At 44.5% G+C, this 23470-nt stretch overlaps 2 protein-coding genes across 10 annotated transcripts in view; one reads left to right on the forward strand and one right to left on the reverse strand.

Annotated features, from left to right (window-relative positions):
- Window positions 1-5004, reverse strand: part of NCKAP1L (NCK associated protein 1 like) — a 75951-nt gene extending 70947 nt beyond the window's left edge. The window contains exon 1 of one of the 5 annotated variants that reach the window (XM_079967795.1): window positions 4849-5004. Coding sequence is in view for 2 of the 5 variants with exons in the window: in XM_079967798.1 (XP_079823924.1) it covers window positions 817-918 (102 nt within the window). In the remaining 3 variants the exon portion in view is untranslated. Of the gene's footprint in view, window positions 1-816; window positions 1132-3830; window positions 3946-4023; window positions 4046-4848 lie in introns of those variants that run through there. The other 4 variants (XM_079967797.1, XM_079967796.1, XM_079967798.1 and 1 more) reach the window with 4 other exon arrangements.
- Window positions 1-18420, forward strand: part of GTSF1 (gametocyte specific factor 1) — a 30735-nt gene extending 12315 nt beyond the window's left edge. For 3 of the 5 annotated variants that reach the window (XM_079967861.1, XM_079967863.1, XM_079967865.1), the window contains 5 exons: window positions 8854-8980; window positions 10596-10722; window positions 12025-12111; window positions 13391-13433; window positions 18196-18420. In XM_079967861.1, coding sequence (XP_079823987.1) covers window positions 8854-8980; window positions 10596-10722; window positions 12025-12111; window positions 13391-13433; window positions 18196-18256 — 445 coding nt within the window. In that variant the 3' untranslated portion in view covers window positions 18257-18420. Of the gene's footprint in view, window positions 1-8853; window positions 8981-10595; window positions 10723-12024; window positions 12112-13390; window positions 13649-17645; window positions 17701-18195 lie in introns of those variants that run through there. The other 2 variants (XM_079967862.1, XM_079967864.1) reach the window with 2 other exon arrangements.
- Window positions 18421-23470: the final 5050 nt, after the last annotated feature.

Raw genomic sequence — 23470 nt, forward strand, 5'->3', positions numbered from 1 at the left:
CTCTGCCTGCTGAACCTTTCTACAGCATTAATGCAACAGTGATCAAGATCACAGATACGGAGCAGTTGCCACTCCAACCGCTGGTGATATGTATTCGATGGACAAGACTAAGATGGGCAGACAGGAGATGGACAAAGGGGGATAGTCAGGAGCACCCAAGGTTGCAGTAGATATGTGAACACTAAGGTGGCTCAGGAAAGGTTTGTGCTGGTCAAAAATGAGTCTTGAAGAGAGGAAGGAATTGGCTGGACAAATAAAGAAAACTCTTTCTGCTGGGAGTTGAAGAAACGGCTTGATTAGCACCGATGAAAGCAAGGAAGTAGGACTGGGAGCTAGAGAAAATTGAGACCAATTGCAGATCCAGAAAAAAGTATTTTCTTTCAGAGCAGCAGGATGCAAGAATCCCTAGTTTCCTCCATTAACCCACTAGATCCACTGCCAGCCGCTTCTAAGAAGGCATCAGCAGTTGACTGAGGAGCCATGAACTCTTCCTTGGACCTTTCCCAGTTCATATTCGTTGGGGGGTGAGCATCATGCTTTCACAACTGGGATCAAAATAGGAGCTGTGTCTTGCCGCTTCTAGGACTTCCTCAACCCAATAAAAGTAACTAGCAGCCCTGATCTCTAGCTGCCTGCACCCATGGCTGTAAGAGCCATTCTCTCCTCTTGCGCCCAGCCAAGAGCAGAGCACGGCAGAGGACCTCACCACCCCTTTTCCAAACCACTAGACCCTATGACTTCCTTCTCAAAGTTGGCCACAGATCTGTTTCCCTGCAGAGAACACGAAGACCTGCCACTGGTCACATCAGCTCCTACCTTCTTGATGTTGTACATGCGAACAAGGACCCCCTTGCCCCTCTCATTGAGGATGGTCAGCTTCTCCGCAAACTTGTGCTGATACACAGAGGGCAGAGACATCTCCCTGTTGAATTCTCAGTGCCCTCTCAGTCTTCACTTGAAGCAAGACCTCAAAACTAGAGGCGCAATAGAGTCCCGCGATCTCTTCAAGGGGAAAATTTAAAAGGGGGGCAAGAGATCTGGGTGCCATGCAGTGGCCACACCCAGCAACACAAGCTGCAGAGGGCCTGCGTTGCTGCTTTCGCACTGGGGCCGGCAGCTGCACAAAAGCTTGTCTCCTGACACTTCCCCCTTGAGAAGCAATGAACGCTGCTTCCCCTTGGGGGCTGAGACTTCCTGTGGCTGGAGCGCTTAAGAAGCACAGCAGCTCTGTTGCAAAGCAGATCTGCAGATCATGCTAGTTTTGTTCTGTGGAAGCAAACCTCTTCCTGCTAGACAGTTAACTCTGCTGCTTCTGCCAAACCACACCTATTGTAAAATTAGAACTACCCTATTTTCTCCTGGTGCCTTTTTCAAGCTGGACAGCGGATAGAAATTGTGGAGGTGAAGCTTGTTAATGGAGAAATCTGATGGCTCCCTTGGACAAAAAACAAGGACACCAGCCAGGAATACCAGAGCAAAACAACAGCCAGTAGGCTTGGTCTTTATTGAAGACTGTCGCGACAGGACTCCCACCTGCCACAAGGTGGAACAAGATGGAAGCCCAGAACAAAAGAAGACTCCAACTTTTATTAGTTGCTAATCCCCCAAACTACACCCCTAAAACTACATCACTGATACATCACAAAAAAGGAGGGGTTGCGGGAGGAGTTTGTGGAGGTAACCTGAGTATCTTGTCACCTGGCTGGTTCCTGCTTTTCCCCCTCCCCATGAGTACTTTCCAGAGGACAAAGGGAGGTGGCAGTTTCCTGCCCCAGAGGGAAGAGCTGATCATTGTCCTTTGTTTGTTTGTTTGTTGAATCCACTCCCATATGCAAGTTCTTTGTGTCCTTGATGGTCTTCTGTCTAGGACCATCAAAGTTGGCAGGTCTCCTGCACGCTCAAGGGTTGGTACGCTCAAGGCCGTCCTGGATCAAACCATCCCCTTTTGATAGTCCTTCCTTCATGGAGCAAAATAAAAGTGGAACGGTGTAGATCCGATGTACGGTTGATTTTCTATGAATTTATAACAGAAACATCGCGTATGTCAGGTGTGTGTGTGTGTGTGTGTGTGTGTGTGTCTCGAGTTTGTACAAACTAGATTCGTATTCCACCTTTCCTCCAAGGCACTCAAGGGTGGGCAGTTGTTCCTATTATTTACCGTATTGGCCTGAATATAAGCCACACCCAAATATAAGCCACAGCTTTAAAATTCAAGGGGGGGGAGAGAAAAAAAATACAATACCCGAATATAAGCTGCTCTCTTAAAATTCTGCAGGCACTCACACCCGTTTCATTTTACCATATGTCTGGTTCAGCAGCGATATCGTAAAAGCCCATTTTTGTAAGGTCGCGAATTTAAGCCGTGCTTTAACTTTTCACGGTCAGAATTTGAGGGGGGGGGGAGTGAGGCTTATATTCAGACCATTACGGTATATTATTTTTGTATCTTTTTTTAGATCTCAGGATTTGTGTTGAAATTGTCCAATGTGTACTTTTTGAAGTTTTATTTATTGTTGATGGCTACTTTTGTTAAGTCTGTAATTATGTAGTAATTTTTTACATGTTATAAGCTGCCTTGAGCATGGTTTTAGCTTTGGAAAGACAGCATGTAAATAAAAAGAATGATTCATTGATAAAAGCTTCTCCTCTCTCTGAATTATCCTCACAACAATACTGAGGCAGGTTAGGCTAAGAAAGAGTGACAGACCCAAGGTCATTCAGGAAATTTCACGGCTAAGTGAGGATTTGAACCCTGGCCTTCCAAGGTCCTGGTCCAACACTCTAACTGCTATGCAACGCTCCACAACAAGCCTGCTAAGTGGTTTAGGCTGAGAGGCAGTAATTGGTACAAAGCTGTCAGCACGCATCACGGCTAAACTGGGATTTGACTTTAGGTCTCCCTCAGCCCAAGACTGCAAGCCAACACAAACCTACATGGTGCAAGTAGGTCCCACTGCACTTCGGAAGAGATACTTCCGAATATTTCTCCACAACACTTGCTAGTGTGGCGTTAGACTGTTAGCCTAAGACCTGGGAGACCAGGGTCCAACTCCCCACTCATCCACAAAGCTCACAGAGCAACCTTGGGCCAGTCACCATCTCAGCATCACCTACTTCACAGGGTTGTTTTGAGGATGAACTAGCTAGGAGAACCATGTACACCACCTTGAGCTCCTTGGAGGAAAAGGTGGTATATAAATGTAAAAATAAATTGATAAATTCCGTTACACCACACACACTAGTCAAACAGGAAACAAGAAAAGATTGCCTTTTATCACCAGGTCACAAACATCAGCTAACAGGCTCCATCTGGCATTTCAAACCAAGGTGAATAAAAATCAATGATTTTTTAAAAATAATTTTTAAAAATATATATATTTTTATTTAAATTGGATTTTTTAAAAATAAAATGCTTTTGGGGGGGGGGGAAATCTTTCTAAAGATAGTTTTCTATTTAAGTGTGAAGCCGTAAAAATGAAATTGCAAACCTTGTGAGCAGAATACTCCACAAGTCTTGGATCTTTGTGTAATGATTGTGCAAGTCAGTTGCCTGTCTGTGCAACTCGGACTTGAGGCAAGTGCTGAAGGCTCTTCAGGGCTGGCAGCCTCTTCCCAATCCCACCAGGTCCCAACAACTGCACTCACCCTCAACTGTACAGAACAGGCACCTGAATGTAGAAGCAAATCCAAAGGGTGGTGGAGGAGGAGGAATTAGTAACAGGGATCTGTAAGAGCTTGGCGAGACCTTGAAGTGCCTGCCAGTTCACTGGTTCCGGGAGGCCCTTCTTCCCAGAGCTCGCCTGAGGTTGTCCAAAAAATAAAGACTATACCTGGAACTTCAGTCCTGATGTTCTCTGCTCCAGTCCTTGGTTCCCCTTTTCCAGCTTTCCACCAGCCTGTTTCTCCTCGGCCTGCTCTTTCTGCAAGCCTCTTCCAGCCCAGGCCTACCAACTGTATCTCTCCCCCCCTCCTGCCTCTCCAGAAAAAGTACAGCAGAACAGCTGTCCAAATATACAATAATACCTCTGCAAATGTCCGCCTTGTCTAGCGTCCATTCCAGCAAATGTCCACAGCAAACCCGGAAGTACCGGGTTACTTCCGGGTTTGCAGCTCACACATGCACAAACACGCAAAATTGCGCTTTGCGCATGTGCAGACGCGCAAACCGCTCCATGCACGTGCACAGACAAAGCGCTTTGCCCTGCGTCCTTTTTGGCTAGCGGCTGGGGCTCCGGAACAGATCCTGCTGCAAAACAAGGTACGACGGTAAACAGTTAACTTATTAAGCCTTGCAATAATGTATTTCTAATGGTAAAACCAAATCAGTAATTTTTGATATAACTGTAAAAACTACTCTGAAATTTATTATTCCAAAAATGAAACCTTATACCAGCAAGAATAAGTCTTTCTGTTAAAAAAAAAATTACATCAAGTCTTACTGACTAGTGATTTAAATAGATTTTATTTAAATCAAATCCACCGTTTCAAACGGCAAATAACATGGTAATTGTTGGGGAAGGCGGAAAGAACTCATATTTCTGCTATCAAGCATGGTGGTTTATTTTCTGAGGAAATATACCATGCCAAAAATCGCTCCCACGACAGACCAACAATGCCACTCGCACACATCAACAAAGCAAACTATCCTCTGTCCCCTCCCCAACAAAAGCAGCATATCGCCCACTGAACTGCCGCAAGGACAGCAAATCAACACCAGTCCCTGCCACAGCTACCAATAACAATCTCCGCCTCACAGCAGCAACCAATCCCATGTTCCCACAATGCACTGCCCATATATGATGACCCCAAATTTTGAACATGATTTTTGAATTAAAAGAATAGTCTTACACATGGAAAAGTACAGAAGTCTTCTATCTGACTAATGTGCCAGTTCCCACCAACTGGCAAGGCACGGCTGCCCAAGGTTGTAGCTTGGAATGGCAAGTATGCAGATCCGTGTGCACAAACTGCTGCTCTTTCTTAATGAGAGGAGAGGGCCAAGGCCATGCGAATTCCCTTCCATCCCCACAAGACTTGCCTTTAGAGAAAGAGTGAAATCTATCGGGTATCTATGGCTTTAATAGGTGCCTTAGTTACAATGATGTCACAAAGTTCTTCAGAAAGCCACCATCCCATTGGCTGGATTTACAGTTAAACAGCAAGGTAAGTTAAAACCTGAGTCACTTTGGATTCAGCAGCTGTTGAAGCCAGCCTCTTTGATTCGGTCAGCCCCTTATCTCAACGCCAGCCAGCTGCAGACAAGGCAAGTGCTTCCATGTATTATCAGATAATGGGATTGGGGTGTAGAAAAGGCTATCAACGAATCTGAGTCGAAAGTAAGGTGCTCTTAATTTGTGTTTGTGGAGGTAAGCTGAAAGACTTGGTATTATTGTTGTCTTCCCTTTATCTTCTGTCCTGGAACCCAAAGTGCTGTGCATGTGGTTCCTATGGTATACCCTCTCTCACCTAGGGAATGACTTGACGCAGCATTGCTTAGCTTTAGCAAGGAGTTGCTTTCAAACTGCACCTTGGGACACTGTATGTGGTAAGGCTTTCTGGTTGTGTTTAATTCTGTATAATTTTAATTGGGGAGATTATCCTGGGACTGTGAGGGGACCTGATGGGGTGAATCAAGAGTTAATTCCAGCCTGTGGAAATGCATTGAGATTCAAGGACATGACTAACATGGGCCTTCAGTGGGTCTAACCTTAATTTGGAGACAACCCCATGAGTTTAAAATCTTCATATAGAGAAAAGTACCGTAATTCATTACTATGGTTAGTGTTTAACCAGAGATGATGGCAGGATGTTTGATAGTGCAGAGAGGATTGCTAGCATTATTATTCCTGCTGCTGAGTTGGGGGATTCCAATGCTGAAGGAGCCAGGCAAGTTTCTAGGTGAGTTAAGGGGCCTAAAGTGCAATTTTGAAACTGGTTAGCAGTTCCTTATTTGTACAAGTTCAAAATGGAGCACAATCAGAAAATTTAACAAGGAACCAAGAGTTTATAAGCCTCTAATCTGAAAAGCAGAAATTAATCCTACCCCCTGGGAGTGAGAACTTTTTTTTAGCCCCCAGGCCAGATTCCTTTGGGCTGCATTCCAGGGGTGGGTGGCCAAAGGCAAAAGCAGGTAGAGCATTAAAGGTTACTTTTCTCTCTGTCTAGTAAACTAGTTTATTCTCTCTACCCTCCCTCCATCCAGCAAGCAAGAAGCATCATCAGAGTTCCAAGGGCACATTCCAGCCAGGAAGAAGCACTAAAGGAGGCCACAAGCAGGGCTGGTTAGGGGTGGGTGTCACACACATCTGTGAACATTTTACAAAAGAAAAAAGAGCATTGTTAATCTTGAAGTGATCAATCTGCCAAAGATATAATATGTGGTAGGTCAAAGCTGGGATTCTGGAGCACACAACTACCACTCAAAAAAATCTGAACTAATCTGTAAAATCTTCAGTTTGTGGTTAAACCATGGGGCCAGCATGTTTTTAGCTGCTTGGTTGAACAAATTAAAAAGCTGAATAATTAATGTGACTATTGCACAGGAACATTACAATTAATGTATGTTTACTCAGAAATCACATTGCATTCAGCAGACTGTACTCCCAGGTTAAGTGTCAATAGGATTGCAGTTTGCAGAACCCTGAAATATTTTGTAGCATTTATTAAGCCACTTTGGGGCACTAGTGCTGGAAAGCCAGGATTAATATTTACTGAAGAAACATCCCACAAAAGTCATTGGGGTTTAGGCTCTGAATATTTGATGTGGTTCTTGCCTTGATGCATCTGAAGTTACGCCGTAATAAATTTGTTAGTCTTTAAGGTGCCACAGAACTCCTTATTTTGTTTTGTTGTTTTGCTGTAAGAGACGGAAGGGTACTCCTGGCAGTCCTTGCCTCAGTGACTTCAAAAGATCTTGGCTGCCTTCTGAAGTAGGCTTTCTAGTAGTCTGGGAGGGGAATTCTAATCAGGATTTCTTTGCCACTATTGCTTGAGAATGTTTCCTGCTGAGCAGAATTGTCCTGCCCAGTGGGATGCCCAGACTCTGTTTTCAGAGTAACTTACCGTATAAATCCTCCTTGTCCAAGGACAAGTAATTAGCAAATGCTTTGTTATCTGGAGATTGCTGCCCTGTGTGGTCTCTACACACAGCAATGATAGCTGACTTTTGCTACTGAAAGCAATGCTGGGTCCTCCTGTCATATTAGTATAACTCCAACAGGCCTTATATAGTCATTCTCTCTCTCTCTCTCTCTCTCTCTCTCTCTCTCTCTCTCTCTCGTTATCTACTGCATTGTAGTCCTGACATCCCTCCATAGGCAGTGAGGCAGCACACATTCTTCTCCCCCACAACCCCCTGCAGCAATCCTGTGAGACTAGGTTGTGTTGGTGCCAGGTTTGGGGGGGGAGCTCTTGGGTACAACTCCCTCCCATAGCCTGTCTACCTCCTTGATGAAAAGCATAAAGAGGAAGCCCATATCACCAGGATAGTGATATGGTGAAAGCCAAAGCAGACTGTGAGCAGCTCCAAAGTAATTTCTTCCAGCTAGGTGAATGGGAAATAAAATGGCAGAGGAGGATGTTGCGTGTCACTTACCACGATGTCACTTTACTCTTTAAAAGGCAACCCCAAATTTCCTTGTAACAGCAATGACACAGACCTTAGAACAAGGGGTCAACATTGAGCTATCAAGAGTGTGTTCTGCAATGGCAAAAGCAAAATCCATGCTTTGTAAGGGGGAGTATGGGGGAAAGTATTGAAAATAAATCTGACGGGACTGTAATGCCTACTATGCTGAAATATGATAATTATTATTGTATTGCTCTGTACTGTGAGGTTGGTGCATTCCCAAAAGGGCACAATACAGCTGGAAAAAATGCAAGAAAGGGGCCAATCAAAATGATAGTGCAGATGCTTATGGGGAAAAGCTATATTGTTTGAAGATTCTTTCTTTAGAAAATAGGACATATAGTGGAGGCTTGAATTATGAATGGTAGCAGAATGGTTGGCAAACATATTCCCTTGCATAATACTAGAAGTTGCCCAATTAAACTGGCATAAATATAGGAGTGACAAAGGTATTTTTCACAACACATAATGAACACGGATATCATTGCCAAATGTGGTGATTTGATGGTTTTATAAATGGGACAAGACAAACAGAAGTGTACCTAGGGTCCCTTGTGCCCTTGGTAAAAAGCTGTATCAATACCCCCCCCCCAAAAAAAACAAAACTTTACTGTATGCCTTTGTGCTGTGGTGCAAGGATGGGAAGCTGCTTCTGCATTTGATCTCCCCATGATAGCAGTGGCATGTTGCCATATGTCATACACTCCATAGTAATAGATGAATTTTGTGGTGCCCCCCCAGCCTGTGCCCCCAGCAGAAGCCAGTTTATCCACCCACTAGGTACACCTCTGTACACTCTTACAGAGGACTAGTGGGTCAACAGCACTGGCATCAATATAAATGTAATCTCCGAATCTTTTAAACAATGATTCCTCCGAAAACTTTGAGGGGAAGGGGCAGCTAACATGGAGGGCTGTTTGCCTTCATATCCTGGCGGTTGATTTTGAATCTGGCCATCAACTGCTAGAAATGGGATGCTAATAATAATAATAAATTTATTTATATCCCATCCATCTGGTATAAATGGGCTAGACTAGGTTGACATGTTGTTTGATAACCAGGGCTCTTGTGCTCTAAACTAATGTCTGAAATAAGTTCAGAAGCAGCACTTCTGAGCAAATAAGCTATCTCAGCAGAGGGTCAGATTCTTAGGCTTCAGACCATGTGTCTCTCTTGTATGGTTTTGCCCTGATGCTTTGTAACATCTCATTCTTAAACACTGCTAGGAGCACAGTACGCAGCCAGTCCTATATTAATTCCATGGATCCTGAACGGCTTGTCCAATGCCCTTATGATAAGAACCACCAGATCAGAGCCTGCAGGTTACCTTACCACTTGGTGAAATGCAGAAAGGTAAGAGGAGGGGGAAAAGAAGGGCATTGGTAGGGTACCACAAATAACTTCTCTTCTTAAAATGGTCTTGCCCATCTTGGATTTGTAGGAAATGGTTGAAGTGTGTTAATTCACCACAGAAGAATGAGCTACCCTGGCTCCTATGGGTGAAAGCAAGCAGAAATCTAATTACCACTTTGTGCATTGGCTCCCTTTTCAAAAGCAGAGTAAGTTAGCTCTGATCTGAGGTTATGTGACATGTTGAACATCCAAACAGATGTAAACAAGTTCAAACAAAATTGCACAATGAAGCCATTTGAGCAAGTCTAGAGTCTCCTGTTTGGTACACATGTTCTTCTATTGGAAGGACTCTTAATTTTAACAATTTTGTTTTTGTGACCTTGCAGTGAGATATTGTGTGGTTTTTAATTCTGATAACATGCCCCGTGATAGCATCTTGGTATCACACCTATATCAGTGTGACCACCAGAGTTGCACAGCACCAGCAGAGTAGTCTAGCAAAGCTTCAGAGTCTTCTCCCTTTCGAGCGGTCAGCCTTTCCAGAGTCAACAGTGAAGGAAACTCCTTGACCACAACACAGTTCAGTGTAAAGTGTTTTATTGCTTCAAGACACAAGACAATTCAAACACACTATATACATAAAGTTAAGAGATGCTCGTGCATCATAAACTATGCTATAGTAAGTTGATCTTAGAAATTAAACTGAAGAGATTCAAATATACAAGGAGGTCCACATTTGAGGAGAGATGCACCACTGCCTTTGCTGCTGAATGCAGCCTTGGCTTTATAGCTGGCAATGCACAGACAAACATTCTTTGGAGAAAGGGAGATGGATGAGTCCTGCCAAAGGCCTGTGGCCTTGAACTGTTTCCAGAGGCCCACCAGAGCTGGCATCCTAACTCTGAACAGAAATCAGACATGGGGGAAGATGCAAACCAAGCAGTTTGTGCAATTCTGCACATATTTGCAAATTACACCAGCATTAATCCTTTCCTAAGTAAAGTCAATACAGATTTAGATATTCTAGCCCTCTAGAGAAAAGCAGTCCTAAAAATAAAAAAGGAACTATTCTTCACAAAGTCCACAATGGTTTTTCTGGGGTGGGGGCTTACTAACTGGCACATCTGTTCATAGTGAAAGGACTTGTCTATGTGGGATGTGGAGTAAAGAATCATTAACTTAACTGTTGTTGTTTTTTTCAAATATACACCCTTTGTTTAATACAGGAGTGGGGAACCTGTGACCCTCTAGATGTTGCTGGACTCCAACTCCCACCATTCCTGCGCATTGACCAGTGGCTGGGGCTGATGGGAGTTGAAGTCCTGCCACATCTGGTCAGCCACAGGTTCTTCACCCCTCTGTCTCCTTTCTGTGAATAGGACGGACCAGGTAGCGAGGTCTTCTAGGAAAGCCATGGTGGATCCAGTGAAGAATGCTGGGTTCAATTATTCTACTACTCTTCTCTAGAGAGGAATAGAATCTATAATCATCCCATATGAAGCCAACATGGATTAAGTGGGCATGTTATCATAGTAGAGAACATCCCCTTTCATTCTTGAGTGCTGGGTGGGTTTGATGGAGGCCTAGCTCTGCACTGTTAACATCTTTTTCCCAGAACAACCAGAAGATCGCCAGAGAGCTCGCAACATGCCCCTACAACGCCCGTCACAGAGTTCCAAAGCAGGAGTTAAAATTGCACATTGCAACTTGTGAGAACAAAGTTTCTCCAGAGGTCTTGGAGGGTAAGAGAATTGCTCCTGTCTGCTCTAAAACCCAGTAGAGCATGCTGTGTGTATAATATTGATGCTGCTGGTGTACGAAAACTTAATAACCTGCTGTCTGTAGCAAAGCTCTGGGCACTCTAGGCTGGAGATACATGCTTTGATTGCACTGCATACTGAGCATTCAACTGGTTGTAAAAGCTGGGCTGAAAGAAGTAATGAATGGATGATACTGAGCAGGGTGGGTGTAACAAGCAGCATTCAGGTGGGGGGAGTGACTTGGCTGAGTGCCAGTCCATTTTCCTGAAGTGTGTGATGTAATGGAAGATGGGATTATAATTAAAAACTAACTTGATTGAAGTACTTACTGGTCAAACAAGTGAAGGGAGAAGTGCTGTAAGGTAAGGATCTAGGCATTATGTCACAAACTATAAAACAGGAGGCTGCAATCTATACATGAAGTAAAGGCAGGCCTGTGGAACTACATTACAAAATTGAAAAAGAATGAATATTGAAGGATGTCTGTGTTTCAGTTCATGTAGCCTTTTTGAAAGTGCAAATTGGGTAGATTTGCCTTGAAATTCAAACTGAATTGAATTTATCACCTCCCTAGCCGGAAGGAGCAGCCTTTATGAGTGTGGGGAACAGGTATGTTCCAGCTTAAAACTCTAGTATACAATGTAAACCTTCCACTAAAAATGGTTGGTTATACTTGATAGCCTAAAATAAAACTTCATATATGAAAACTGGGATATTTTGGTGGTGATAGCTATACACACAAACCACTGGTATAGCCATAACTCGCTGTAGCCCTGTTCATGCATTCAAAAGAGCCGGGGAGGGTTTAACTTGGGGAGGGGCACCAGGCGTCTTTACCCTAGGCTTGGGCCCTCGGTTATGGGTACCCAGTGTGCATGACGTCATGACATCATGTGCAGCGTGATGTCATCGCACGCCCCGGCCTGGGAACCTGACTTCCAGTGCCACTGGAAGTCAGGTTACAAAGCCTCTGAGATGCTGTTTGAGGCCTTGCGTGACCTCGGAAGTTGCGTCAGGAGCCCTGAAGTACGGGTGCTAAGCACCCACAACAAAAATTTTGTGGGTGCTCAGGCACCCAGAGCCCCCTACAGTTGGCAACCCTGACCCCAGGTATGCTCACTCCACCCCTGGCCTCCCCATGTTTAAGCAGTAAAGTCTGAAAAGATGCACCTCATGTGAACACACAAACACATTATCAAAGCATGGAGCAGCCATCTCTGAAACTAGAACTAACTTCCAAAACCAAGATGCCTTAACTTTTTTCTTTTCTTAATACTTTGACAGTCACTTCAAGCAGAGGTGATCCAAAGAACAGAATCAAAGAGGTGACAGCCTGGCAGTGCCCCCCTCCAGAAGAAGACTGGGAGGCTGGTGAGTTGTTGTTTTTCTTCCACTTGTGCAAAAACACACTTTCCAGGTTGCACCACACCCTGGCTGAATTTGAGTGTGCTTGGCTTACTAAAAGAAAGCTGCATTTAGAATATCCCCTCCCCCCCCCCAACCTTCTAACCTGCTTAACCTGGAGGCACCAGCTTGGCACTTTTGTAAGGAACTGGGCCTCTTTGGCAGAATTATCATGCATGAAGAAGCCCTGCTGAATCGGACAAAGTGTCTAGCATCCTATTTCAAACAGCGGCCTGCTAGATGCTGCCGGAAATGATGACAATGGCACCTCATCCAGTGTCTGTCGCGTGTTCTGCCTCAGAACATGAAAGTTTACCAGAGGAAGAAATTGCAAAGTTCATTGTCCTGGTCAGATTGTTCCGAATTATTATAGTGGCCTGCTGCTGAGGAGGAAGAATGCATAGCTTCTTGCAACTTTTATTAAAGCATCGGAACAGTTTATTACATAAGGGCAATACCATAACAAGACGGCCCCTGGTCCATGGGCTTGCAATCAAAATGACACAAGTTATAAGGAAATACATGTGGACTCCAGAGGAAAACAAATAATATAATCTCAGGCTTAAATTTTTACCGTATAGCATAAAGGTAAAGGGACGCCTGACCGTTAGGTCCAGTCACAGACAATTCTGGGGTTGAGGTGCTCATCTCGCTTTACTGGCCGAGGGAGCCGGCATACAGCTTCCGGGTCATGTGGCCAGCATGACTAAGCCGCTTTTGGCAAACTAGAGCAGAGCATGGAAACACATTGTAATTATTAAATGACCAGCTGGAATCAAAATGGTTATTGGAAAGAGGGTCTCAACAGGGCTGGTCTCCCCAAAGAGCTTAATACGAGTAGCCCTGTCTCCAACGTCTGCTCTGCTACAGCCTAAGAACTGAAGTCTAATTTTGTTTTCTTCTGTCCTCCCCATTACCTTGTTAATCGCAGTATAGTACCTGCAAAAGTATAGCTGATTTATAAATAGAATAATGGTGTAGTAAGGGCAAATGAGGGTGTTACAACCATTTGCAGTCCTAGAGCTAATCTAACTTTTCTTCAAGAAAACAATTCATACAGATATTCCAAAGAACATCAGAAAAAACCCACTGCTCTGAAGTGTCACTTGATCCAATTTAGACTCTCCTGAAAGCCCATCCAATCTGGAGTCTGAGTACTCCTGTAATATGCGAGTGACTATGGCAAGGGGGATGAAGTGCCCCGTTATCAGAACTCTGCCTAATGATTTTGTTACTCTCTCCTAAGATGCTGATGAATATCCTGCTCCTCCTTTTGTTTTTGGCACCAGGTAAGACTACATAGGTTCCTTTGTAGCCTCATGAAAATCTAATTGTATTCAGAGCCTGGCTAGCAAACACCATGGATACAAATGCCAAAGGAGCAAAAATGCCAACAAAGAGGATATCCCCCTCTAACCTCTGGAGGCACTTCTTAAGATGCATTCCAAGAGTAAATAATCACCACTCACTTTGCTATTAATAAAATAGGAATCTACTCAAGTAACTTTGCTGTTGTGCCTATTTCCCACTTGGCAGCATAGGGAAAGTCAATGTAGTAACCATCGTATGTTCTTAGACAGGTGTTTTGAGACTACAGTTCCCATTATCCCTGACCACTGGTCCTGCTAGCTAGGGATCATGGGAGTTGTAGGCCAAAAACATCTGGAGGGCTGAGGTTGAGGAAGCCTGTTAGACTTCAACTCCCGTTGGTTCCAGCCAACATAACCAAAGGTCAGGGGTGATGTGAGTTCTAGTACTACAACAATTTGGAGGACACCACATTGGCTACATCTGCTTTGACACATAGGTGGGCTGATGTTACTTTTTACACACTGTCAGGCTGTAGTACAAACCTAAAAAACATTTATTACTGGAAATTTATCAGTTCAGCTCTCAAATATATTTCATCAGTGGCTTTGCTCTCTGACAGAACTGGCTTTTGTGACTATATTTAACACTTATCTTGCTCTCCATACACTGAAGAGGACGTTATTTTAAGATGAAGACGACTCGTTCTTTTAAAATAAATGACTAAGGACACTATACACATAAGCCATGGAAAGGTTTAAATGGTTAGCTGGGGAACTTTGACAGTGTTAGTTACTGAACACAGACTCGTAAACAGATGTGCAACTTTAGACACATAAACATAGAATTTCACCTACAGAGAACAGCAACAATCAGTATGTTTTTACCCCTTTCCAGCTCCGCAACTAGAGGTGCTTCCATAGTAATCCCTGTCTATGGAACTGCTGCCTTTTGTTTACTTTTTTGAACAGAGGATCCACTTCACCAATTTTACAGTGGTACATCTAGATGCGAACGGGATCCGTTCCAGAGCCCCGTTCGCATCTAGAAGCAAACTTAACCCGTGTACGCGCGTTTGCGCGTGCCACGTTTTGGCACTTCTGCACATGCACGTGACATCGTTTTGAGCGTCTGCACATGCGCAAGCGGCAAAACCCGGAAGTAACGTGCTCTGTTACTTCCGGGTTGCCACGGAGCGCAACTCAGAACGCGCTCATCCCGAAGCACATTCAACCCGAGGTATGACTGTAGTTGCATTCCAGTGTTCTTTTGTTGTCCCCTGCATGGTTCCTCCATCTCTCAAACCTGATTTGTGGTCACTTTTTATGGTAGTTGGATTAGCTAGTGTTGCAATGTGGGTGGGTAAAGTTCTATTAAGGCTTTCCCAGTCCAGTGCCTTTATCTGATAGCTGCTGCTTTGTAAGTTCTGGCCATTTCATTGCTTCCTCCTCCCACAGCCTGGAGAATTACAGGTAGAATGCAAGAGAAATAAATAATGCTCCAACTCTTATCCTGCTCACCCCAATTCTAACCCCCTGCTTGCAGGAGGTGTCAGAATCTAGGAATTGCGTGCCACTAACCCTGGGGGTGATTGCAGAAATAGAACTTTGGATCTATTTTGAGAGACTTGGATTTATGAGAATGCTGAGACTCCTAACCTCTCCCCCTCCCAATGAGCTGGCAAATTTACAGCACCTGCTTATCTAGTTCACACCATTGTCCAAGGTCAGTCTAAAACTCCAGCAGTTAAAGTAACATTGTTCAGCTGTGCCTTCATAAGACTCTCCACTAGGGCTGGGCGATACCTGGTTTTCAACATCACAATATATCGCCAGCTAAATATCCCGTTATCTCACAATATATATTTGCGGCGACAGGGGGCCTTGCTGTGCCTCCCCGCGGTGGCAGAGGGCCCTGCCGTACCTCCTCACAGCGGCCGAGGGCCTTGCCGAGGCTCCCTGCAGTGGTGGAGGGCCTTAAAATGGAAGGAAGTAGTAGATTTTATAAAAATATTAAATAAACTTCCATATAATAAATCTAATATTTTCAACTAATTTAAAAGCCCCACTGAGTTCAACTAAACTTACTTCTACTTTCCTGGGAGCAAGCCTCATTGAATTCAGTAGGGCTTGCTTGTGAGTAGAAACACATTTGCTTGCACTGCTTACTGAAAAACACCCTCTCCCATCATCTCACATAGCACCCAACCTCGCATTTCAACATAAAGCAGCCTGCTAAATCTTCTCCCCTCCACCCCCCCCAGGGCCCCATCCCACCAATCTCTCCCTTTTTATCAAAGGGAGGGAGGGCAAGCGAGCAAAAGGATAGTTTCCTTTAAATAATAAAAAAGCCTTCCCTTTTAATATGGAGGAGAGCCAGTGTGGGGTAGTGGTTAAGAGCGGTGGACTTGTAATCTGGGGAACCGGGTTCGCTTCCCCGCTCCTCCACCTGCAGCTGCTGGGTGACCTTGGGCCAGTCACACTTCTCTGAAGTCTCTCAGCCCCACTCACCTCACAGGGAAAGGAGAATGTTAGCCGCTTGGAGACTCCTTCGGGTAATGATCAAGCGGGATATCAAATCCAAACTCCTCTTCTTCATTTAAGGGGAACCAACAACATAAACACCACCAGAAAACTCTTCCCCCTCTTTTTTCACTGGTGGGGGTGAGTGTGAGGAAAGAAAGAAGAGCTTTCCTTTTCTTTGTTTAGTTCTGTGGGAGGTCCCTCCTGGATTGTCAGCAGGCTCTGCATAATTAGCTGAGCTCTAAATGGAAAGATACCCTGAAAACGAAAGAGTTCACTGCTTTGTGTGAGGGTTTATCCTCAAACAGAACTTTTGTTCCCTGTATATTGCCTTGTTGAAACGCTTATCACAATGTTATTTCAATACCAGTATAGCGATTTATCACACAGCCCTACTCTCCACCCCCTCTTACCATCACCCAACCAGAACTTTTTTTCTGGGGGGACACATACCCCTAAACTTTTTAATAATCTTTGTACTTTTGTTCATTTACTGTATTTATTTTCCCCGATTTGAACTATAAAATGGTGATTTTCTTGAGTCAAAATGAGAGTACCCTTAAACATCTTTTTGAGAAGAAGAAAAAAGCACTGGTTACAGCTAAGGAGTGGCTAGCCTGAGACAACAGTGCTGCCAGGCCCCAGAAGGATAAAAAACCCATTTGCCTCAATCCATCAAGCCCCCTTGCTAATTCCTACCTGGCTTCCTGCTTTCGTTTGCTTGTCTGATATTTGGAGTTGGACTCCTTAGCTGTTTCTTGGGGGGGGGGGTGGTAAAGTATTAAGATTAGGTAAGGCAGATTTATTCTTTTATGATGCCTGCATTATGGGGTGGGTATTTGGCGGGATTTGCCTTGATCTGAATGTAGTGCCTGAGACACTTGGAATACCATGTCATATGGGGATTAACAGAGGATCCTGGTGGTGAAGAATGAATTCTTGGCTTCAACCCTGGAATCTCCTGTAATTGGGGTTTATTGATTGGTCTTCCCCCAAGCCACCCTAAACCCGGGTGGTCATGACAGCTATGGGGGGGGGGGAGGAAGTGGTGGTGGAAGAGAACTGATCTGGGAAATCAGGGGGGGAGGGCAGCTTGCTGCAGGAGGAGGTGGAGACGCCCTGGCTTCTTCACCAGCCTGACTTATCTCTGCCTCTTGGCCTCGCTCCTCTCCTGCTTCTGGACTTGTCTCTGCCACAGACTCTCCCTGCTCACTAAAGCCTGCTACCTCTTCAGCTTCCGACACCACCACCTCCCAGTCTTCTTCACCTGACCACTCATTTTTCCACCAACAAAACCCTGGGCTCTGAGCCTTCCTCCCTTAGGGGGTTCCCCAGCTGGTGCCTCACACCATTCCTCTGAGTCCAACCAGTCCATGACAGATCAGGATGGAGTTTACTGTCCCTCCATGACCATCAAATAGGAAAATCTGATTACCAGGGAGGAAACAATTAGCATTCCCAACAGAGCTGTGTCAATCTTTTTTCTTGCTGCCACTGCAAAAATATTTGCAGGGGCAGCGGCTGATCTGGTATCCAGACCAAGTATTAGCCACCCTTGCCTTGAGCTAAGTACACCTGTTTGGTCAGCTAAATAAAGAAAAGTCCTCTTTGAAAGCTGCAGGATTTGTTTATAATGGGTATGTCCTTTCATTTTCTTTTTCTTTAATATAGCTACTCTGGTGAGAGGAGCTAGAAATTTACATCTTCCTTTTTCCTTTTTTGAACGGTAAGTATTTTTTTAAGTACAGTAGAAAACAAGTAAAACTTTGAGGAACTCATCTTTTGGAGTGTTAAACCTGTTCAATTTGGCGAGTGAGAACAGTTGATTAGCCCTTGCTGTGCCCGGATGAGAAATCCTTGTATAAATATCTTGCTCTTATGGGACCCTTCTTCCTTCCAACTTCATCAAACTTGGCACAACTGATGCTACATGGATTCGAGAATGTATTAGGGTACTTGTGAGATCGTCTTATCCCATTTGTGCCTAATCAACTGCTTTGATCTGCAGTTTTTTGTTTAGATAAGCCTACCCAGCTAGGTGGAATGTTTGCAAGGTGCTTTGATCTATTTTTAGCTTATCACTGATTTTAATTATTATTTGAATGTTTTAAATAGCTGTTAACTGCTTTTAATGATGTGACTTTATTCTTGTTGTGAACCGTTTTGAGGTGCTTACAATTACATTTTATGAAATATTTTTTTTTTTTGTCCTTCTCTCCAGAGGCTCTCCTATATTTTATCAGCTCTGGAAATCTACTGCAAAGGTTTGGGGACCATCCTAATCTACTCTGTCAGGCTACCAATGGCAAAAAAATACTCAAAATGTTACTGCAAGATCACCACAGGGATTCTCCAGAAGGAGCAGCAGAATACATATCTTTTTAAAACGCAGCTTCCTAAGAAATGCTTTTAAAAATACTTTTCCAATAAAATTTCTATAAATCCAGTTGCCTGCAATTTCCCCCTTATTCTCTTCCTCCAAGTGGCTAAGCATGCAAGCATGGTCCTTTTATCCTCACAATGGCTCCATGATATTTGGAGTGACTGGCCCAAGGCCATCTAGTGAGCTTCATATATGCATGAGATTTGAACTTTTCTCACTCGTCCTAAGTTCAACACTCTAACCCAGGGGGGTGAATTAGGAGGGAGGGGCCAACATGGCGCCGAGGTAAGACGCGCTTACCGGTGCTCTTCGGACTTCTTTTAATCTTCTTTTAATCTTTTATATTTTATCTTAACTGACCCAGTCAGTTTTTGAAGTATTTTATAATTGCTGCAGCCGCATGCTATAGAAACTCTCTGAGAGACTTGGCCCTGCTCCAGACTGCTACAGGCTGCCCGTTGTTTCTCTCTTATCAGCGGGCCGGCCTCGGCTGCTAAAAGAGATGAGAACGCCATTATCTTAATTGTGTGTCAAGTGTTTGTTATTTTAAGAATCGTATAATCCCTGGCCTGAGGAAAGTATGGGTCAGAAAAAACGCTTGAGAGACTTTGACGAGCCCCTATCATCCCCCACGCAGGTGGCGCTGTGGGTTAAAGCCTCGGCGCCTAGGACTTGCCGATCGAAAGGTCGGCGGTTCGAATCCCTGCGGCGGGGTGCGCTCCCGCTGCTCGGTCCCAGCGCCTGCCAACCTAGCAGTTCGAAAGCACCTCCGGGTGCAAGTAGATAAATGGGGACCGCTTACCAGCGGGAAGGTAAACGGCGTTTCCGTGTGCGGCTCTGGCTCGCCAGAGCAGCGATGTCACGCTGGCCACGTGACCCGGAAGTGTCTCCGGACAGCGCTGGCCCCTGGCCTCTTAAGTGAGATGGGCGCACAACCCCAGAGTCTGTCAAGACTGGCCCGTACGGGCAGGGGTACCTTTACCTTTACCATCCCCCAAACCAAAACTATCAAGGTTGGTGCCACACCGGAATAGAGGAGGGAGTGACCATGCCAAGCATTGCCTTGCAGTGGAAACCCAAAATCGCTTCCTACCTCTAATTGATTTAGAAGCTACTCCAATTCCGATGACTCAAAATTTTTCAAAAGTAAAGCCTGTAAAGGAGAATACGAAAGAAAAACTCTCATCACAGGAAGATGGTTTAACATCTGATATGGGGGAGTTCCCCAGTCGTGAGCAGTTAGTAATTAAGACCCTTCACTGTATTTTTAAAAGGCTGGATGAGGTATCTTCACAATTATCCAATATCCTGCTGAAAATCGAAAAACTTGAATCAACAACACAATCTTCAGTTTGTGAGGTCAAAAACTTATTGCCTCACCCCAATTCAGATAAAATAAAGGAGACAAAAATTAAATATATCTTAAATTCCCAATTGAATAAGCAGACACTAACTCTGCAACCCAAGAAAAGCTGCCTGTCTGTCAGGTCAGAAATAGGAAGATGGTCAACGCTAGAAGGGGCTAAAGACTGTTTAAGCAAACTTTTAAAAATTAAGAAACATCAGATTGACCTATATGCTGTGATGCCCCTTCTCCAGCAGAACAACTTCTTGAAGGTGATACTTGCGTTCCACTCTGAAAAGATACCATCTATTATAGTTAGGAGGAAAATGCTTTTGTCCATGGCCGACATCGTAGCAACAAGGGTTTCTGCAGATAGCAAGATCAAACCCCTTCTAAATAGGTGCCCTGGCGGTGAGGACATTAGGACAAGAGACTCTGCCTTACCTCAAAATACTGTCAGGCCCCACTGCGATGACTGCAGCGTGCCATCCTCGACCAAACTCGATACCCTCTCAAACAGCCATATATGAGGACGAAAATCTGCAGACTGCCCTTGACGAAAGGGAACTTACTGATTCGTTCAGAGCCCTCCCTCCGAAAGAACAGTCGGTGATGATGCAAAGATTTGACACGCTTAAATCTCAGCTTTTGCAAGTCCAACATAGAGAGGAAGATAACTCCACTTGGGCTCACCGGACTGAAGTGGTTGACCTTCTTCAGCTAAGCCCCACTCTGAAAACAAAAACCATCCGGCAAGACTCAAATCTTCAAGTTGTTTCTGCCCCGTGCGTTATATCACGAGACGACCAGGCTCGGCCATCCTCACTGAACCTTCATCTACATTCATCGACCAACATACCTAAGGACAAAATTCTGATTTCCCTGCTTGACTCAAATCCCTCTTTAACTCACTCTTCTATGCCAGAGCTAGAATCTTCTCCAGTTTCAACCAGATATAGAAGTAGTCCACAAGTGATGCCCCTGAGAGAGCCTTCCGCAATTCCCGCCCACGTGATGCCCCCTCAATTACCTTCTTCAAAGGAAAATGTGAATGTTACACCTCAGGACCCGCCGTCGGAAACGACTGAAGACCCGATGGGACGCATCAATAAAATCATCCTAATGTCTGATGATAAATCTGCGAGAGGGTTTCCTCCGACGGACTTAATTTCTCCCTCCCTGGGTATTTCTCTGTCAAGTTGTACCAAGAATTTCGAAATGAAGAGACTTCCTGTCCAGGGATCTACTTTCAGTGGATCATCCACGGTGTGCCAACAGTCGAACCAAATTGTTAAAATTTTTAATTTGGAGGCTCCTCACAGTTACCATCTTCCCAAAGTAAAATAACTGATTTTTTTGTTACATCTTCTGTCTTTAACAGAGAGTCTGCCCCCCCCCTCCGTTTTGACTGTTAAAAGAACAACACAGAAGTCCCCAGCTAGAGTCCTAAGTTGGAACATTGCTGGCTGGAAAAGGAAAAGATTAGATCCCGAATTTCTGTCCTATATAAACTCTTTTCAGATAATCCTTTTGCAAGAAACTTGGGAAGAAGATAAAATAGATATAAATGGCTTTGAACTGATATCACTTCCAGCTAGCCCCTCCCAGAAAGGTGGCCGGTCCAGAGGTGGTCTTGCAATCGCCATATTGCTTAAAATGAGAGCTAAACTCTCGCTAGTTCAGACTTTTCCTCCTTTTGCTTTTACAGGTCTGATTTCAAGCGAAAAAGTCTCACTATTAATCACCAATGTTTATCTTCCTCCAGGTGGTCTTATATCAGACCTCCATTATAGATGGGATTCTCTGGAAGATCATTTATTGGCATGCTATGTTATGTACCCTAACATTCCATCGATAATGGGTGGTGACTTTAATGCACATACAGCCGCCAACTGGGATGGGATAATTAAGGCCAAGTGGTGGGTATCTCCCCCCTACCCAAAATCTGATTTAATCTCTTTTACATCAAGAAGATCTAAGGACAACAGAGTGAATGAGGCGGGAGTCCGTCTTTATCAATTGGCCATTCGTATGAATTTGAACATTTTAAATGGCAACTGCCCTCCAGACGTGCCAGGTGAATTCACTCATTTGGGCACAACATCAAATAGTGTCCTAGACTACCTTCTAGTTTCAGATGACCTCGTTTCAAACTTCTTTTATTTCAAAGTAGACAATGTACAATCCAGTGACCACCTACCTCCAGCGGCCAAGCTAACGCTTGACTGGCACCCGGTTAGCGGTACACACCCAATTCATGTAGGTTTAAATGCCGCAGCTCAAGTAAGAGGCATTAAATGGTCTATGAAACAGGCCCAAAAATATGCAGAATTCTTCCAGAGGAATATCTCCGAATCCCTTATTGTTTCAATGGCGGAGTTGTCGGAACCAAATAGGATACTGGAGTGGTTCTCCCACTTCTCTGCAGATTTAACTAGCTTCTTTACGATGCCGGCTCACCTGGTTAACCGAGATCAACCCAGGTTCAGTGCTCCTTGGTTTGATTCCAAATGTAAGCAAGCTAGACTCTCTCTCTGTTGTATCTACAACAGATACAAATCTTCTGGAGTTGAAACTCTTCACCCAGAGTACTTGCAGGCCAAAATTGCTTACAAACAGGCACAGAAGTCAGCCAAGCATGAGTGGCAGCTTAGACGTTGGCAAGCGCTGATTGCTGCCTCTAAGCTTCGCAACTCTCGCGGTTTTTGGAATTTAATCAACAAAAGATCGAGGAAATATCCATTGACAGTTATCCCAGCCCCGACATGGGAACAATTTCTAAGAAAATATTTCTCCCAGCCAGATATCTCTAACATTCATTCTGATACTCTTTCAAGCCACTTGCCCATATGGCCAGATACTGACCCGGAGGAAATAGTAGATTTAATTGCTAAACTGAAAACTGATAAAGCCCCAGGGCCCGATCTGATCCCGGCTGAAGCTATTAAACAACACCCAGCGTGGTGGGCCAAAATTCTTGCAAAAATCTTTGATGCAATCAATGCCACGGGCCAGATACCTAGATCATGGAAGGAGTCCATCATAATCCCTATTTATAAAAAAAGGACCACCAGAGGACCCAGGAAACTATCGTAACATCAGTTTATTATCAATCATCGGGAAAATCTATACTCGCTTCCTGCTAACCAGACTAACCCAATGGGCCGAAGATTCCAATCTGATAGGCCATGAACAGATCGGGTTTAGACCAAATCGCGCTTCTAATGACCATGCAATAATTCTATATCACCTGGCGCGGAAGTATTCTTCCCCCACTCATGGTCTAACCCAGGGGTCAGCAAACTCTTTCAGCAGGGGGCCAGTCCACTGTCCTTCAGACCTTGTGGGGGGCCGGACTAAATGGGGGGGGGGATGAATGAATTCCTATGCCCCACAAATAACCCAGAGATGCATTTTAAATAAAAGCACACATTCTACTCATGTAAAAACACCAAGCAGGCCCCACAAACAACCCAGATGCATTTTAAACAAAAGGACACCTATTTATGTAAAAACACGCTGATTCCCAGACCGTCCGCGGGCTGAATTTACAAGGCGATTGGGCTGGATCTGGGCCCCAGGCCTTAGTTTGCCTACCCATGCTCTAACCAATATACCACATTATTCTGGCACTCCCTCACTTAGGTAAAGATAAAGGGACCCCTGACCATTAGGTCCAGTCGTGACCGACTCGGGTTGCCGCACTCATCTCGCTTTACTGGCCGAGGGAGCTGGCGTACAGCTTCCGGGTCATGTGGCCAGCATGAC

This window comes from Podarcis cretensis, assembly GCF_951804945.1.
Source record: "Podarcis cretensis genome assembly, chromosome: 2".
Lineage (NCBI taxonomy): Eukaryota > Metazoa > Chordata > Lepidosauria > Squamata > Lacertidae > Podarcis > Podarcis cretensis.